This window comes from Pollicipes pollicipes, unplaced genomic scaffold (genome assembly GCF_011947565.3).
Source record: "Pollicipes pollicipes isolate AB1234 unplaced genomic scaffold, Ppol_2.1 Scaffold_2555;HRSCAF=2994_pilon_pilon_pilon, whole genome shotgun sequence".
In the NCBI taxonomy this organism is placed as follows: Eukaryota; Metazoa; Arthropoda; class Thecostraca; order Pollicipedomorpha; family Pollicipedidae; genus Pollicipes; species Pollicipes pollicipes.
In genome coordinates this window covers 14689156-14706711 of record NW_023596136.1, presented here as the reverse complement: position 1 = coordinate 14706711, position 17556 = coordinate 14689156, and the positions used below count along the sequence as shown (strand labels likewise).

Genomic DNA, 17556 nt, shown 5'->3' with positions numbered 1-17556 from the left:
TCGTTGGCCTAGAATAGTGTTTTGCCCCTATGCACTGATGGCTTTGGAAAGGCGTCAGGGTGAGCATAGGCATTATCCAAGGCTCATTGAACTCCGACGTTAGCGCGGTCCTTGACGTTTACCCGAGCTCTTTTTAAAAATTTGTCAGTATGATTTGTTTGTTCTTCTTGCTTTGGGAGCGCTGTTTCCGCCAAGCTGCATGGACGCTGACACTTCAGTCCAAACGGTCCGAACTGTGATGTAATTCTGCCCCAGTCTGATGACCAATATCGAGAATCTTGACGTGTTATGGAACGTCATGACACATCCGTCCGGGACAAAGCTTCGCCTTCGTTTTCGATTAGATATGACGCCTCGTCGGAGGAAGGGGTACCATCGGGGATGCCCGCTCAGCTGGCTTGAAAATTTGCGGCGCCAGAGCTGATGCTGCCCGCATGAACACTTTTCACGATTAAATCAGCTAATTAAAAAAGATTATACGGACTAGCCGGATACGTGAAGTCGAACTGTTTTAACAAAGAGTCAAGTATGCCGTTTTCTCCGGCAACTTCGTGGAGCCACTCTTGCGTGACTGGCTAGGTGGCCAATCAGGAACTTGGGCTACCATTGTGATGTTCTAAGTCTGGATCCGACAGATAACATTTATCTTTACGCCTTGGGAGGTATGCCACAAAACAAATAACAATCAAAAGATAATTGAATTTTTAGTGATAAATGAATCTATGCTGTCAAGTGCTAAAAGCGAACAATCATAAGCCTTCACAGGAGAAATATAAATTATGTCTGGGCCCAGTCGGATGTACCGAGTTATGCTCCTTTCACAGAAACATGTGTCCAGGTGCTAAACCTCCGATATGGGATCGACTCAGGTTTCTATCACAGCTAGTTCCAATGCCTTGCAGTGGTTCTGAAATTGTCCTTGATTAGTCTCTTAAGCCCTGTGCCACTTGCCTCGTTCCCAGTGGGAGCGGTGGTCATCTGGAGGGATTTAGTGGGATAGGCTATCACACACCCACACACACACCCACACCCACACACCCACCCACACCCACCCACCACACACACCACACACACACACACACACACACACACACACACACACACACACACACACACACACACACACACACACACACACCACACACACACACACACACACCACACACACACACACACACACACACACACACACACACACACACACACCACACACACACACACACACACACACACACACACACACACACACACACACACACACACACACACACACACACACACACACACACACACACACACACACCACACACACACACACACACACACACACACACACACACCACACACACACACACACACACACACACACACACACACCACACACACCACACCACACACACACACCACACACACACACACACACCACACACACACACAACACCACACACACACACACACACACACACACACACACACACACCACACACACACACACACACACACACACACACACACACACACACACACACACCACACACACACACACACACACACACACACACACACCACACACACACACACACACACACACACACACACCACACACACACACCACACACACACACACACACAACACACACACCACACACACACACACACACACACACCACACACACACACACACACACACACACACACACACACACACACACACACACGCAGCACGCACGCACGCACAGCACGCACGCACGCACGCACGCACGCACACGCACACGCACACGCACACGCACACGCACCCACACCCGCACGCCACGCACGCACGCACGCACGCACACACACACACACACACACACACACCACACACACCACACCACACACACGCACGCACGCACGCACGCACGCACGCACGCACACACACACCAATATTTACACGTGATTTCGCATTTCCTTGAAGTGGCCTGGGATTGGTGGACAAACAAACTGGATAATGGATCACTTGAATCAATAGACAAGCCATGGGGCTTGGTACGATTCCCACCAATTGCCTGCAATTGGCTGCGAACAAGATGGTCACCGTAGTTCTGTCTGCGGGCCTTGTCACGCTTCCAAGTAGTCGCGAATATTGCCCCATGTAGTCCTGCAGGACTCGACCAGGCGTTCGCGAAGCGTCGACCAGTGGCATTCGGTCACCTGCCTGATGCGTTTCCTTAAAGCGAAACTTAAGCCTACACGATACGCTCCGACCTCACCAGATGAAAATGTGCCACGCAAACGTGTCAGCTGCACTCAGTGGTTTGCAACAGGTACAACGGCTATTAAGCACACTGAAGGTTTTATTAGCACTTTCGAGAGCTGCTGAATCTCGTCACCAGACCCAAAACTAAAATATTTCGGCCCAAATCTGCCACAAGTTCGGTCCTTTTATTTGGTGGCCTCGTACCGTCCAGCCCGCGACGGTCGGGTGACCTTATCCGTTAGAGGTCCACGCTGAGTGGCCGGCAGCGCTTGCTCGAGCCACGCCGGCTCCAGGGCTTCTGCCGGCTATAGGAGGCGTGTGCTCATGACCGGAGGCGAGCCATGCGCGGCGCTCAGATGAGGCTGAGGTCAGGTCAGTCAGGCGGGGTCAGGTGAGGTCACGAGCTCCCCCAGCCCCCAGACGCGGGCCGGCAGTCACCAGGCGCTTCTGGGAGTGATGTCGGGTCACAGCTGATCACGGGTGGTGCGAGACAGGCCACACGAGGACCGGCTCACTCCCTGTCCACCGACAACACACTACAAACTCGCCGTGTCCGGCTGTTGGGCCACGTGAACCCCGCGGGACATGCGGACGGGACATAGTTTCGAGCCGGTGAAGGGTGGCAGCCGGCTGACGGTGCTTCTGTGTTGACCACGGGAGCGTGACTGAGCCAGAGCCACGGACGCGGACAGGGTTGACTCTATTCTGAGATGACCGAGATAACAGGGGCGTGTAGCTAGACACTACGTAGAATGCAAAAATTATCGCACGTGAGACAGAGTCAGCAGAGCCCATCTAAAAACACTGACTGAAGACGGCCATCTATTACCACCTTTGCCTGCGCCCCTCCCTGCATCCGCCCATGTGATGAATGGATGACGTGCGCCGCGTGTTTGGAAACGCACGGCGGGAGTGCGGCGAAAGTTGGCGGCTGTCTCATGAGGATGCTGCGGGCACCAGCTGCAGGGCCGGGCGAATGGCACTGGTCTCACTGATTCGGGATTAGGCAACGCTGCAGTGGCGAAGGCGTGACGGAACGCGTGCCGTGTCAGTGGTAGTATGATGATTTGAAGGACGCTTTACGTGTAATGCATGTCTCATGTTGCGGTCAGAGTCAGGGAGACTGGTGCGTGACGCAAGTTGCCGAATTGATTATCTAGAAGACTGACCGGCAAGCTATGTATTCATTCACGGTGCCCTAACTCTAGAACACATTGCCCAGTGGTGAAAATTACGTCCTCTTCTCCAATACCCCAGCACCGAGACGCAACGTTTGCACTCCTTGGTCCATTCCACACATCCTGCGTGTGAACTGTGGAGCTCTCGCAGGCAGGGGCATTAAGGCTGGACGGCCGAGCATCGCTCCCCGACGGCTCGTGACGGGCACTGCAGGGCGTAGGGCCCAGTCCGAGCCGTGCACACGCGGACGGTATCACCGGTCATCACACATCACTGACAGCACTCGCCGGCCTGCACCGTGCACACAATGCGCCCTGCATATTCACGGGCGCGGGCGGAGCGGCAGGGCACCGCTGCCGACACGGCAGTCACGCCACCGAGCGGCGAGGCAGGCATCCCTTTGACACTGTCCGTTGCGACAGACAAGTGCCCAAACAAGGCCTCGATTTCGGTCAGATGTTCTAAAATGCCAGTTTTTGTCCATGTCTGTAGTGGGGCTCGTTCGTGTAGTTTTCGCCGAACGTACCTCGTCGCACGAAGTGGTGTTGAGCCCTGCACGCCGCAGCTGATCACAGGAAATCCAGGCCAATATGGCGGTCGTCCCATTACGTCCAAGCAGCACCACATTGGTTTACAGTACCCACGTCTTACCCACTTCCGTCTCCACTTGCCCACACCCACCCGGTGTTCACCCAGCCCGGGATAAGCTGGGGCACCGTAGTGGACAGCGCAGCGCAGTGACACCTGCCGGGAGCAGACCCGCAAGACCGACGACCCATCCTCCCCCTCCCCCCCCCCTCAGCGGAGAGGCCTCTCGCAGCGCTGAGTGGTCCGCTTCAGATGGACGGCAGCGATGAACTCCTGGCCGGCTGCCAGATCGGAGCGCGCCGCCGCCGAGCATGCTTGTTGAGCCAGTTGCGAGGTCTTCTGTGAAGACGCTGCAGTCTGAGGCCGGGCAGCACGGATGTGGCAACAGTCTGGTGTCTGAGGTTGTGGAGACGTCGATTGATCCATTCGCGCTTGCATACCGGCTGGTACCGTTGTGCTCTATTTATGCTGTAAGTACGGCTATGCCTGTTCTGCTCGGTTATTGCGTTGCGTCGTTTTTTTCAATACAATTTTTTCAAGACCACGCCGCCACTCGAAACGTTAATTATGCGTGACCAACGTATCAACGGTACTAAAAAAATGCATGTGCGGCGCTCGTGCCTAACGTTTTTGAACCCCTTTTGTTCTCACGCTCTATTCAGTTGCTCATTCCCGTTCATATACATCTGTGGCTTCGTGAGTCGCGATACACTTCACGGACGTAAACCCCGGTCGTGACCTGCACTGTCACGCACATTCATCTTCCGCCGAGCGCATTTCTCTCCCCTTGCAAAGCTCCAAGCGTGCCTTCTAAATCAGCTGGCTGCCCTTTGGCCACGAGCTGCCTCCGGTGGGCGATTAGTGCACATTAGGGTAAACTCTCGCCAGTGTGTAATCAGGCCCGGGCTGTTTCATCGGTAAACGTGACGCGGCGCTTTCAGACGGCATCATAACACGGAACAGCGACACGGCTTCTGAGCGGGAGGCTTTCGAAACTCGTACGCCAAAGGTCATCGCATAAAATGTCGGTTTAGACATAACTGACTTCATGTCCACCGTTAAATTCAGCATATGTTGTGGAAGTTTTGTCGTAGTTTTTTGGTGAATCGGTGGCCTAGCTTGGTGTCCACCTGGTACTTGAATTGCATATCGGCCATTGAGCGGAAAGCAAAGCACGCAGAGCATGTGGATCAGGGAGTCATCAGTCTATTTACATGACCGGCCTTTGCCCATACCGAATGTTGAATTGTGCTTTGTTTCGACGTTCCGTGAAAGAAACTTGCCCTGTTTATCGCATCGCAAATCACATCGCAGCCCATTCAGTGTTGACCTCAGTACCCAAGTGCTTCCTGTCGACCATTTCTTACCTGGTTGCACTCCGGAGTCGGCGACATCTGACGCCGCCGTTCCGCTCCGTTCCGCTTCGTTCCTCCGTTCCGGCCGAGGCCTGGCGCCTGACAGGCGGGCTGACAAGACAAGACAGCCACGAGTGGCGACACGCTGCTCCACACACCCTCAGCGGCGACACCGGGCGGCCCTCCGGGCACGGATTATACAACCGGGCGGCGAGCAGTTGCGCCATGCTTTCATGCGGGCCGTTGCCACACCGCGCGACAGCAGGCCGAAGGGAGTTCTGGTGCTTCGCTGCATGTTGCTGAATGGCGGTGTGCCAACGCAGCTCGTTCCGTGCCAGTGTCCGGCAGTGATTGTGGATCCTGGATCCCGGATGGATCCCGACAGAGACAATGTCTGAGGTCTCGGAGTATCACGAGTGCATAGCGGACTCGGTCGGCTGGAATAACGTAACCGGTACCCAACGTTGAGATTATGTCGTACTCTATGGGTTCGCGACATAAAAGGCGTATTCACGCCACCTGGATTTCACAGGGCGTGTTAGAATACTAAGTTCACATTACGAACATTGATGCGGTCACGCATTGCAACATTCTGGCTCAGCAGCCTAATTATGCTCGGTAGTGACGGTGATGACACCTCGCTGGGGTATGCAGACTTGAAAAAACGGTCATTGGTCGTAAAACGCCCAAGACGTTTATTGGCGTGGGTCATCGAATATAGGAAAAGCTGAGAGTCGAAGCCACCAAGCTCCGAATGGTATGTGCTGGCCAAAGGATCTGCTCCGACTTGGTCCAGTGGGTCCACGCCGGCGCCGAAGCCATTCGGTCCAGTCTGGTTTATTGCGTACCGTCACATCCATCACCCGGCAGTTCATTTTTCAGCCCATTATTGCTACATCAGATCAGACGAATCCGACATACCATAAGCCGTCCAGCCCGTGCGGAATCAGCTCAGAAATAGAAAAGCAGGAGGCAGCGACATGGATAAGGCGTGCTGCAGGCTGTAACTCACCGCGCTCCGCCGCAGGCATGTCATCGCGCGGCGGACCGGGGGGTGGCCGACAGCTGGTGGTCGCGCTGCGGGCGCGCAGACCGCGAGCGCGCGACTGCTCCGCCGCCGCTGCCGCCGAGGATGGGTTCGCTCTGCCGCATACACACTGTGCTGCTCAGCGGCTCGCTCTGCTGCAGACACGCTGTTGCTGCTCAGCTTTCGGAGCTGTGACGTCACTGATACACGCAGGGATGAGGTTTCTGGTTGCGGTGCATGTTGTTGGCTCTGGGTCCACGACATTGAAGTGTGTTCTAAGTGCAGCATTAAAGGCATTGAATCATGCCCTGTTGATCAGTTTTTCCTATTCATACTTGAGTGTGGCGTTGTTCATTGCTGCGTTCCATCAGCGCGTTCGAAGAAGTAAGTCATCATCAGCTTACTTGGTTAACTCATTTCGCTCGCTGTCAAACCCAGCTGCCGGTGTCGTGCTGGTGGCCCGTGGCTCGTCGTCAAACCCAGCTGCCGGTGTCGTGCTGGTGGCCCATAGATTATATCCAACCATCGCTTACGCCGAAAAGCGCCAGCAAAACATGGTGCACCCCGTGTGATGCAACTGACGGATGCCGACATTTCGGAGAAGTCCAGATTTACAAAGCCTCGCAGGACTTTGTGTGGGCCGCGACTCGTCTGACCGATGTGCGAGGTACGGTATTTGGTGCTGTGCGTCGAATGCAGCTGCCCTCTGTCAGCCATCTCTCGCGTTAGGCAGCCGCCCCGGTGTCGAACAGGGGGCTGCTATCCCCAGGCAGGGGTGCGGCAGATGCGGTGAAGTTAGGTCCGACGACCACGGGGAGTCCGAACTCAGCTATGGGGCATTTATCTTAAGGGAGAGCAAAGAGAACTTAACTGGTGTGCGTGCCATATTCCTGGTGGCACGTCAACTCTCGCTGGGCAGAGTCCAGAGACCACTGGCTACGTTGGCTTTTTGTTTGGTTGGGATTGTTGCCCTTTCGGCCAATGCGACCATTTTATGGCCATGGGATGAAGGAAAGTGGATAGCGATGGGGAAGACTGCATGCACCTGAGATTCTCCAGCCGAGACCTGACCCACATGGAGACCCCTCCTCGCGGTATTTGTGGGTGCTGGGAAGGGCTCAAAGATGGTGTTTATGCCCGCTCATGACTGCTGTATGCAGCTTGCTTGCCCCAGGACGATGCGTGAATGCGTCGTCATTTGGCTTCACCTGAGCTAAAGCCACAGCACGAAGGTTGTTTACAGATTGGTGATAATGAACCAACGATCTACAGCCGTCCGGCTTGATCCATTGAGGTAAACTCATGATCCCCAGGTCGGGTCGGCGGGAATGCCTGGGGACTCAAAGTTTATATCATGCCTTTTGAGCCACACAGCTACATTTGTATAACCAAGTGGACATGCAACTCTGTCCTGACAACAAAATAAGAACAACATATAAAGACCTAGGACCCATTTTCAGTCAGACCAAGAATTAATACCAATTTTTTGCACCTGACATTTGTATGAGACTAGTCAGCTGAAATGTGGCCTCCAAAGGGCTAATTGGCCTCGTCTTTCCTCGTCAAAAGTGATCTGTACTTCTGCAGACTATCATTACGTACTGCCCACGCTCACAAAAGAACCATTTGCAGTCGTAAACATTAGCCGTTGGAATGGTTTTGCAGGACTTTGGAGGTAACGTCAAAGCTCATCGAGTGGACATGACCCGAGGCCTTTTTTGTTTAGTGAAACATGTGCATTGAATGTCTCGTCGGTCATGCCGAGTCTCACGTCAGTGACGTCTGCGTTCCTTTCTGAAGTCTCAGAATCCTGTTTGGGAAGTGGCAACCACTCCGCTTGCCATGTGAAGGTTAACAATGCCAGCACTTCGTGGCCGACAGGCTGCAGCAAAGTTTTCTCTTAGTTGGGAACATTGCAATGATGTAGTCGCGCTTCAAGCAGGCTCTGCTTCGCGGTCCTTTGATTCCAATGTTTTTCGACAAAATGGTTCAAACTGCTAACAAACAAAACTCCTGTGGTGTTGTGGTAACAGCGAGATGCGCTCACATCGCGCTAAATCAACTCGAATACCCTCTCATCATCCCAGCAGCTATCCCTTCATGCTTGCGAGGCCCGAGGCCGCCTCACCGGAGGCCTCGACGCTTCGTTTTACACCCTGCCACCTGAACCGAGGCCCGAGGCCGTCTCACTTGAGGCCTCGACGCTTCATTTTACACTCCGCCACCTGAGCCCCAGGCCGGGGTACCGCGCGGCGGTCCGCTTCCGCGGCCGGCGCAAAAAGCCCTCCTACAGCGGCGGCGCGGCACGAACCGCACGCGGCTTCGCTGGCAGTAATGTGACGTGCGCGCGAGCCGCCGGGCGGCGTGCCAGCCGTGTGGTAGCGGCGCATCTCCGCTTTTTCCATCTACGCCGTGTGGCGTATGGGACGCTGTCGGCTGGGCCGTGAACGACGTTTTCAGCTGGGCTTCCTGTAATGCGGCGAGACAGGCGTATTTTTGGCGGAGGGTTTTCCGCTCATGTTGCGTTCGTGTGTTAATTATTGATCTGAAGCATGGGTTGGGAATGGATTCCATAGCTATTGCTGCATGAAATCCCGAGGGAGTTGCCGTTAAGCCGCCAACATGAGCTTGGATTGCTTGTGCAACAGCTTGTGTTCGTGAACTGTGCGGTTTCTGAGGTGAACGTAACTTTGCGTTATTCATTTGTGTGACGTAGTAAATGTCTGTGAATACCATGGATAAACATTTTTACAGCTTTGTGGCATCAACTGCGAGGTACTCTAAGTGAATGTCCTCCGAGCACAAAGATACCCGGCATGAGCAGGTCGCGTGCGTCCCGAACCAGCGGACTCCATCTGAGGAGACCTGTCCCGAACCAGCGGACTCCATCTGAGGAGACCTGTCCCGAACCTGCGGAATCCATCTGAGGAGACTGTCCCGAACCTGCGGACTCAATCTAAGGCGACGGACGGTCCTGGACTTGCAGACTCCATCCAAGGAGACGGACGGTCCTGAACCTGCGGACTTCATCCAAGGAGACGGACGGTCCTGAACCTGCAGATTCCATCCAAGGAGACGGACGGTCCTGAACCTGCGGACTCAATCCAAGGAGACGGACGGTCCTGAACCTGCAGATTCCATCCCAGGAGACGGACGGTCCTGAATCTGCAGATTCCATCCAAGGACATGGACGGTCCTGAACCTGCGGACTTCACCTGAGGGGACAGACGGTCCTGAACCTGCGGACTCCATCCAAGGAGACGGACGGTCCTGAACCTGCGGTCTCCATCCCAGGAGACGGACGGTCCTGAACCTGCGGACTTCATCCCAGGAGACGGACGGCTCGGTGTCTCCCTCCGAGCGCACCCAGGAAACGCTCTTACGATTCCAATCATAGCCGTTCATGGCTCCGCGCTGCTTCGCTAATGGATAGGTGCAGTCGGGAATTTAAAACGGGATAAAAAGCGGCACAAGACGGACGGCGTTCGCGGGGTCGCCCGGGCCGGCCGGGCAGGGGCCGCTGGGGGAGGGCCGGCCCCACTGAGTCGGTGGCCGGCCGGGCGGGCTGTTGAGAGGTCAGCCGGGTCAGCCGGGTCGGGCCGGGTGGAGGCTGGCCGGACTGGCTGATTGGTGGGGATGGCGCGGCAGGTTCGCGGGCTACGCGCCGAATTACCAGCTCGCATGGTACTCTGAAGTATGCGAACTGCTGGCAAATATTTGGGAGAGTTAGAAGATCGGTAGAGAAAGCAATTCACTACGAGGCCGAAGCGAGCGCGTGCGTACATTTGATCCAGTCGGTCAACCCTTAGCGTAACGGTGCAGAGCTGAGACCTCGGCGGAGATCACTGAGGACGTTGCTGTGAGACTTTTCCACTGCACTTCATGAACTGTTTGTTTGGCTTTACCGGTTGCACCGGAGGCTGCTGCAGCTGACGTCCTACATGTGCCGATTACCGGTCCGCCCATGGGCCCACGTGCACGCGAAGCAGGAGAATGGAGTGAAAGGAGGATGTTCTGTACACTCGAGTTGCAACTTGCGTTGTCCTAGTGCTCGGAGAAGGCCACCGCTGATTTGAGAGTGGCTTATGGCTGCCCGTCGATAATTCAGATGATCTAAACGGGGATGTCCTAGCCGTGTTTTCACAGATTATTGCACGCACAAGGAGTTCATATAACACTTTCACGTTCATGTTGTGATACCGAATCCAATTTGAGACAATAGTCATGCATTAAAGTATGTGTTGAAAAGTTAATGATAGTCATGTAGTAATCTACAAGCTAAACCATACTCGGAGAACAATAACCCGCACAAATCGATGGTGTTGGAACAGAAAAGGTAGACGTCTTCACGAGGGATTCTGGTTTTGTAACAATTCCATATTGCGATGTTATGGGTGACAGGAAGCACCGCTGACATTTTTCGTCTTTGGGTTAAGTGTTTCCGCCATTTGTACTGATTAACAGAAACCCACGTGATCCGCTGTTAATTCCAAACAGAAGAAAACTTTTTACGGGGCGGGAATCTCTGTGAAAACGACTAATGTTACGATTTCGTCATCATTGTACGCCATGTGGTGGGGACTAAATGGTTTTCCCGCTATCTGGGACCAGGCCATTTGACCTGTAACGGGGTTATTAGGTTTTGCTGGCCCAGATCTTTATCTGAGTCGAAAACGAATTTGACGAAATGTCTGATTCCTATGTCTTTGTGTTGGGCTTCGCGGTCACGTTGGCATGTCGATCCGTTCGATTAGAACGAAATTTGCTTCTGAATGCGGTCACCCAATGTTCTTGAGCTTGTAAAACAATTGTGTTCCTTTGTCCCTCTTGTTCTATAGAGAATACTATAATGCCATTAAACTTGTTTCCAACATTCCTCTCGGGTTATTTGTGCATACGCTAGCTGCCCGTGCCGCCTGTCTATTCTCCTTGGTAGGTTGTTTGCTCCCTGCATTTCAATTACACCGCGTCGACACCGGCAATATTTTCCGGGCTCCGTTCAGCATCCTGCCTGCAATTCATTTCCATTCCACCCCATGCAGCTCGTCTGTCATCAGGGGCCAACTTCACGCGGCGCCCCTAGTGTACCGCGCACGCGCAGCGGACCCGCAAACAAGCACAGGGCGAGCGGGGACCCACCGCGGAAAAACACTCGATCATGCCGCGCCCTACCCCGAGAATTCATCTGAGAATGCTGATCCATCTGAGAATGCTCTGCGACTCCACCTGTCCGGAGATGCCACCCCACCCGGACGGTCTGCTGCCAGGGGCGCCGGCCGGTCTGCAGCTGCAGCGGCTGCGCGAGCCAGTCGGCGGCGGCGCTCGGCGGCGGCTCATGCCCGGCGCCGGAGCCGGCGGCCGGTGGTGCCGCACCTGTGCGCGGTGACGCGTCCGCCGCCGGGCCGGGCCCGTGCCTGGGAGCGGCGCGGCGGGGGGCCGCCGGTCTGTAATCGGGTCCCAGTGCCGCGTCCCAGCGCTAATTGTCGCCGGGCGGGCCCGGCGCGGGCGAAGGTCGGCGTGTCCCGCGCCCGGCGGGAGGACGCCTGCTCGGAGGACAGGCCCATCCGTCAGGTGAGGAGCGGCAGGAGTCCTCGTCGCGCCAGGAAAGCGCGCCGTTGTGCGGTCGGCACACCCCAGTCGGATGTCCTGGACGACACGCGGATGAGGTTTAAAAATGCGGGGGTATTGAGAGTTCCGGGAGTTTGCGCAGCTGTCTGGGGAGATGTGCGCGCCCAGATCCGGCGACGGCTGCGGAGTTTGGGGGCTTTAAAGATGGCTGAGAGCTCCTGCGCGGATAATCTAGGGCCACGCAATTCAGGGATTGCGAACTGCCCTCACGCGATTAACTCAAAGGTTTTCATGTCCCCTCAATCAGTGAAAACTTGCTTCCGTCTTGCAAATGCCAGCCATCACCCGCTTGCTTGGAGCAAACTGACAAAGGAATCCAAGGCGATCTCTTGTGCTGGGACGTCGACTCCAGCTGACGACACCAACTATTGCAGCCGACAGTGGGGTCGGCCAAGACCTTTTGACCCGGGAGCCTAGCTCGACGGCAGGCGCGGCGGCTTCCGCTCCCCACCTGCCTCTTGGGCTCGACAGCTGACACCGTGGAGCCAGGTAACCCGACCTGGCACTGTAGCGCTCCGTGTCGCCGAGACCAGGAAGCGCCTCCGTAGCCAGCCGCATGTTTTATGCAGGTGATTAGACGCGGAATATTTAGCTCCCATGCGCGCATGCGGAGCTTGTGGAGTTGAGCGGTCGCTGTCATCACGCGGAGAGCCCCTGTAACGAGCGAGTGACGCGGCGTGGCCGCAGTCAAGCGCGGACCCCATTGTCTTGGAGCCTGGTGCGGTTGGAGGCGCGCTCCCGCCGCACCGACGCTATAAGTATGGGCCTGGCAGCTGCCTAGCTTGAGGACAGGACTGCCATCCCCAGAGTGCTGTCGGCAGATTGCATGCTACGTCTCACCGCCGGTCCGGCTCTTCTGACGCCCGCGACGGCGCGATCATGCGGAATTGATGGCAGCGGGTGGCGCGCCACAGATTGGCATCGCACGTGGCGCGAGAGGGCCATCTCTGGCGAAGTTCTGATGGCCGAGACGAGCCGGAACTCGTTACGGCCAGTCCCAGAGGCGACCCAGCTCGTCAGACGCGCGTCCAGTGTCGTGCACGTCCGGCCGGGCGAGCGCCGGGTGTCCGGACCGAGACGTGGCCGAGGTACGGCTGATGCCCTCCATGACTTAGACCTGGCCCAGGTCCTGACCATGCCATGGACAAACCTTAACCGAGCCCGGGACGAGCCCAGGCTGAGCCCGCGCCGGGCTCCGGACGAGCCCGGGCCGAGCCCTGACCGAGCCCGCGCCGGGCTCCGGACGAGCCCGGACCGAGCCCTAACCACGGGGTCGGAGTAAATTGTGAAGTGTCGATCACTACATGATCTGCGTATTGGACCGCCTATTGGCACTCATTAAGTGTTGATAGCTGGGCTAGTAAAGCCCTCTGAATGGTGGACTTTTCGCGGTGTGACATGCGCCCAGTCAGAGACTGGGCCATGTGCTTGCTGTCCTCCGACGCCTGGGCCATGTGCTTGCTGTCCTCCGACACCTGGGCCATGTGCTTGCCGTCCTCCGACGCCCCCAGGAAGTGTGTTGTACGCGGCGCGGAGCCGTCCTGCAATGCAGCCATCTGGCTGTGTTCATTTGTCATGTTCGTGATGTCTGATGCTCAGGTACATGTTTCTGGGTGGTATGTTTTGCTCCCTGTCATGTTCAAAGAAGTGACAATTACTTACGTCAGCGCCATGCTATGCTAAGATGCTCGTGACACCGATGGGGATGTCGGCGTGTCTCCCGCCCAAGCGACCTCAAATATAATGTTTCCCGTCCAGCTTACTCCAAATGCAATGGCCGTGAGAGGGGAATGAAGTCAGCATATATTGTGCTACCATAACGTAACTGCGACGCAGGCTTGTGTTCATTGCAGGCACGTGAGTTAATTTCGCATGACACAGATGCGTGTGGTCCGTGCCTTGCCTAATCAACAATAATGCGGGTTACCAACAGAAGTCGCATCGCATTTATCATCACTTGGCAGATTCAGAGACGCACTCTTGATCAACATGTCCGCAGTTGTTTGTTGCCGTTGTGGTCATCTATCTTTTTTAAGGCTACTTATTTTGGTATCTGGAAGGCCTCTTTGCGTGTTAACGCAAGCCGCATGATCATCAGATTTGATTCGTGGAAGTGTTGATCGTGAAGTGCTCGTTAAGCATTTCTGGAGTTCGCTCAGTTATTCGACAGCTGACAGCCTGTCACGATGCTTCTTTTAGGGTATTCGGACACTTGGCAGCGTGAACATGGGTTGAACTCTATTTTTGACCGGGTGTTGTGATTCAACATATCTGGGGATAGCAACGAGTATATTTTTTACAAACCAAAGCAGTACATGCCATGGAAGGTTTTCGGACATAATCCGCTTTGTTCACGCCACACACCTTCGCGCCCGTCATGTGGCCTTGCTCCCCGCTGCACACGGACACACACACACACACACACACACACACACACACACACACACACACACACACACACACACACACACACACACACACACACACACACACACACACACACACACACACACACACACACACACACACACACACACACACACACACACACACACACACACACACACACACACACACACACACACACGCGCGCGCGCCCACAGGCACGTGTGCACTGGCATGCGCGGGACCATGCGCCGGTGAATGCACGCCCGCGAGGCGCTGCAGGATTGATACCGGCCTTGTTACCTGCTGTGTGGCGCTGTACGAATGACCCTCCTCGCAGTCGCCTGGTCATGACTCTGCGTGTTTTATCCTGAGCGGTACGTGATTGAATTCGTAAGCCGGAGCCGGTGGCAGCGCGCGTGCAACGGCGCTGGTATTACTAGCGTCAGCCCACGACAAGCTTACGAACTGGAGGCTCAGTTGGCGGGAATCTGGCAGCATGGCAAACAGCTGCTATGCTGCCAGATTCCCGCCAACCACGTCCCAGTGGAGACTTCGTATCCAAGCTGTACTGCAGCTTCTTCGATGTCGCAGCATTACCGCGTGCACGAAGAGAAGGACGCCATCCAGGCACAGTTTTATGGAGTTTGTCACGTTTTGGGTATGGAAATCCCATTTTGGGTGTTCGTGACAATGGCTTAAAACCCTGAAGTTACTTTTCGGTGCGGATGCGTCATCTTCGATCAGTAAGCAGTCGACACGTTGCCTTTCAGTATTAGTTTATAGGTAAATAATCCCGGTTTGATGATACTGAGTTGCAGTTTTGTAAGAACAATCTTCGGCTTGCTGCAGTATGAGTAGGTGAAGCTAGTCAGGCGTCCAATGTTATGTACTACATGTTCCCACACATTCCGACGGACAATGAGGCCCGGATAATCTATGAGTTTAGACGCCTGATAATCGCCTAACGTTGATAGCGAGACATGTTGATGTGCCCTTAATCAGTTCATAGCGACAACTTGTTATTCCTACGCAGAAGTCTTATTTTGAAACATGCCTTCAAATTCACAGCGTTTTTTTTCAAATTCAAGGTCGAAGTGTCAAAGCGATGATATTTCAGAAACGATAATATATCATACAGATGATCGGAGTTGTGACTGCTTGAAAATCAGGCGACGTTCGCGTTTAAGTGTGTGTTCCACATTGGTATGGGGGTTTGAACTGAAATAGCCATCTTGAAGATCATTCTGTGCAGATCATTCAGAATTCCGCGCAGATTGTTCCGAGCTACGCGCGGCTGCAAAGATGTGTAGAGAATTCTGAGGAGACTATTTCAGGGGCACTCAGGCACCCCTGACGCCATAAGAACGTTATTCAAAACCTATCATTCTGTGAACCGTGCGCAGATCAAGGAAAAAAAGATCACTGTCGGGCCATTAATATCTCACATTTGTGAGCATGATTTCCGCATATAACGGCCGTCAATGGGACCTCAATTAATGTTGTGCATGGTGCGATGACCAAATCAAAAGATTAAGTGTTTAGGAGGGTATTTACTTAAAAGAGAACTTGTGCTGTCTAGAGCAACCTTAGTACAGCAATAGTTATACAGCAATAGTTATACAGCAATAGTTAGTACAGCAATAGTTATAAGTGATCTTATTTCATAATATATGATGCTTGCTTCAATATCTTCAAATGTGGAGCATTCCCTTTAAGTCTGTCTTGTGGCTTGCAATATGCGCTAAAAGAATTTGCATTACCGGGGTAGCTCTTGCAAAATTGTGGAAAAGTATACCTGCTATTGGAAGACTTCTAAAGTTTAACTGCCCAGTACAGCCTTCCAGTCTCAAGCCATTGGGGGAACATCAAGAAATGGGTTACTGCTTACCAGCCACAGTCTGTTGTCGGCTCTGCCTACATAAATGAAAGCCTTTGTTCCAGCGTATACTTGGACATCAATCAGCCCTCACTTGTCATGCATTAGCTGATGGCTGCCCGTTAAGTAGGCCTCATCTGCACCCGTGCGCCACGCCCAGCACCCCGAACATCCCTCACATCTTCACCCTTCCCACAGCATCCAGGCTCGAAGTGTCCCACCCGACGCCAGGTAATGAGGGCCTGGAAGCGCCCGTCGGGGCGACTCGGACGTACTGGTAACCGCCTCAGCGGCCAGCCTCTCGTGAGTCAGGGAACTGGCCTGGCGGAGCTGAAATCGGGCCACACACGTGTCTGCTGTGAACGCCCGCGCACCCCTGACGCTACTTGGGTGACGCCAGTGGAATTGGAAGCGTGACAGCGCGTTGCCCGCTGGTCTGGCTGCGAGTGCGGGGCGATCTGAAGAGAAAAGCTTAGCTGTCCACATAATTCAGTTCTCCTTATCGCTTGGCCATGCGTGACTGATTGCTGGAGGCTTAAAGGCCGCTGTACTGCCTCCCGACAAATCATCGCAGACTGGTCCTTTCGGAGAAACGTTCATTTCTGTCGCGTCAGGACGACGGCGGGCCCTCTTGCCTGCGGCGGAGGCCGGTCAGGAGTCGCATCCGTCTAAGTCTCCAGGCTCCAATCGCGTTGGAACCGTCGGAAAGCACCCATTCCGCCGTCACCATCCGTCTTGTTAGCGTTCAGACCCGTTACGGTGCTGCCGGTCGATGTCGGGTTTCGAAGGCAGCTTTTCACCGCCCGACGCGGTGGCTTGGTGGCACGTCAGGTGACCGTAGCCTCCGTGCCACGTTTGGTGTCGGCGTTCGGTAATCCACTCCTCAAGCACGTCCTGGTATGTGGCTTGTGTTTGTGCACTGTGGCGATTACATTTGTGATGCGCACCTCTCTGGTTATTCGCAGATGCTAGGGCGATGTTGGTCCGCGCTGGCAGTGGCTTAGGTCCGCCTGCGGAGTCCCAGGTTTTGAGGTGTATTTCATGGACCTGGCTTATGAGCTACTGTTTGAAGGAATAAGCAGCTACGTATGCACGCTTTGGTACAGTCCTGCCTCCACGAAATACGTAACAACGGCATTAACCAGGTAAGGTGAAGGCCGACTTTACCGAAGAAATTCATCGTTAGATATAACCCGAGACCACAGATGACACAGGCCAGGCGGAGAGATTTTCGGCGGCCTTTGTCCCGCTTCGCATCGTGCAGTGTGCGACACGTACG

General features: G+C 54.7%; 2 protein-coding genes across 2 annotated transcripts in view; one reads left to right on the top strand and one right to left on the bottom strand.

The window, feature by feature from the left end:
• Window positions 1-13590, bottom strand: part of LOC119098440 (zinc finger protein 277) — a 33391-nt gene extending 19801 nt beyond the window's left edge. Inside the window, exon 1 of the mRNA XM_037221361.1 lies at window positions 13430-13590. Within this exon, the coding sequence (XP_037077256.1) occupies window positions 13430-13590 (161 nt within the window). The remainder of the gene's footprint in view (window positions 1-13429) is intronic.
• The window catches only part of LOC119098431 (apoptosis-stimulating of p53 protein 1), a 192630-nt gene that overhangs the window by 8863 nt on the left and 166211 nt on the right, over window positions 1-17556 (top strand). The window lies entirely within an intron of this gene.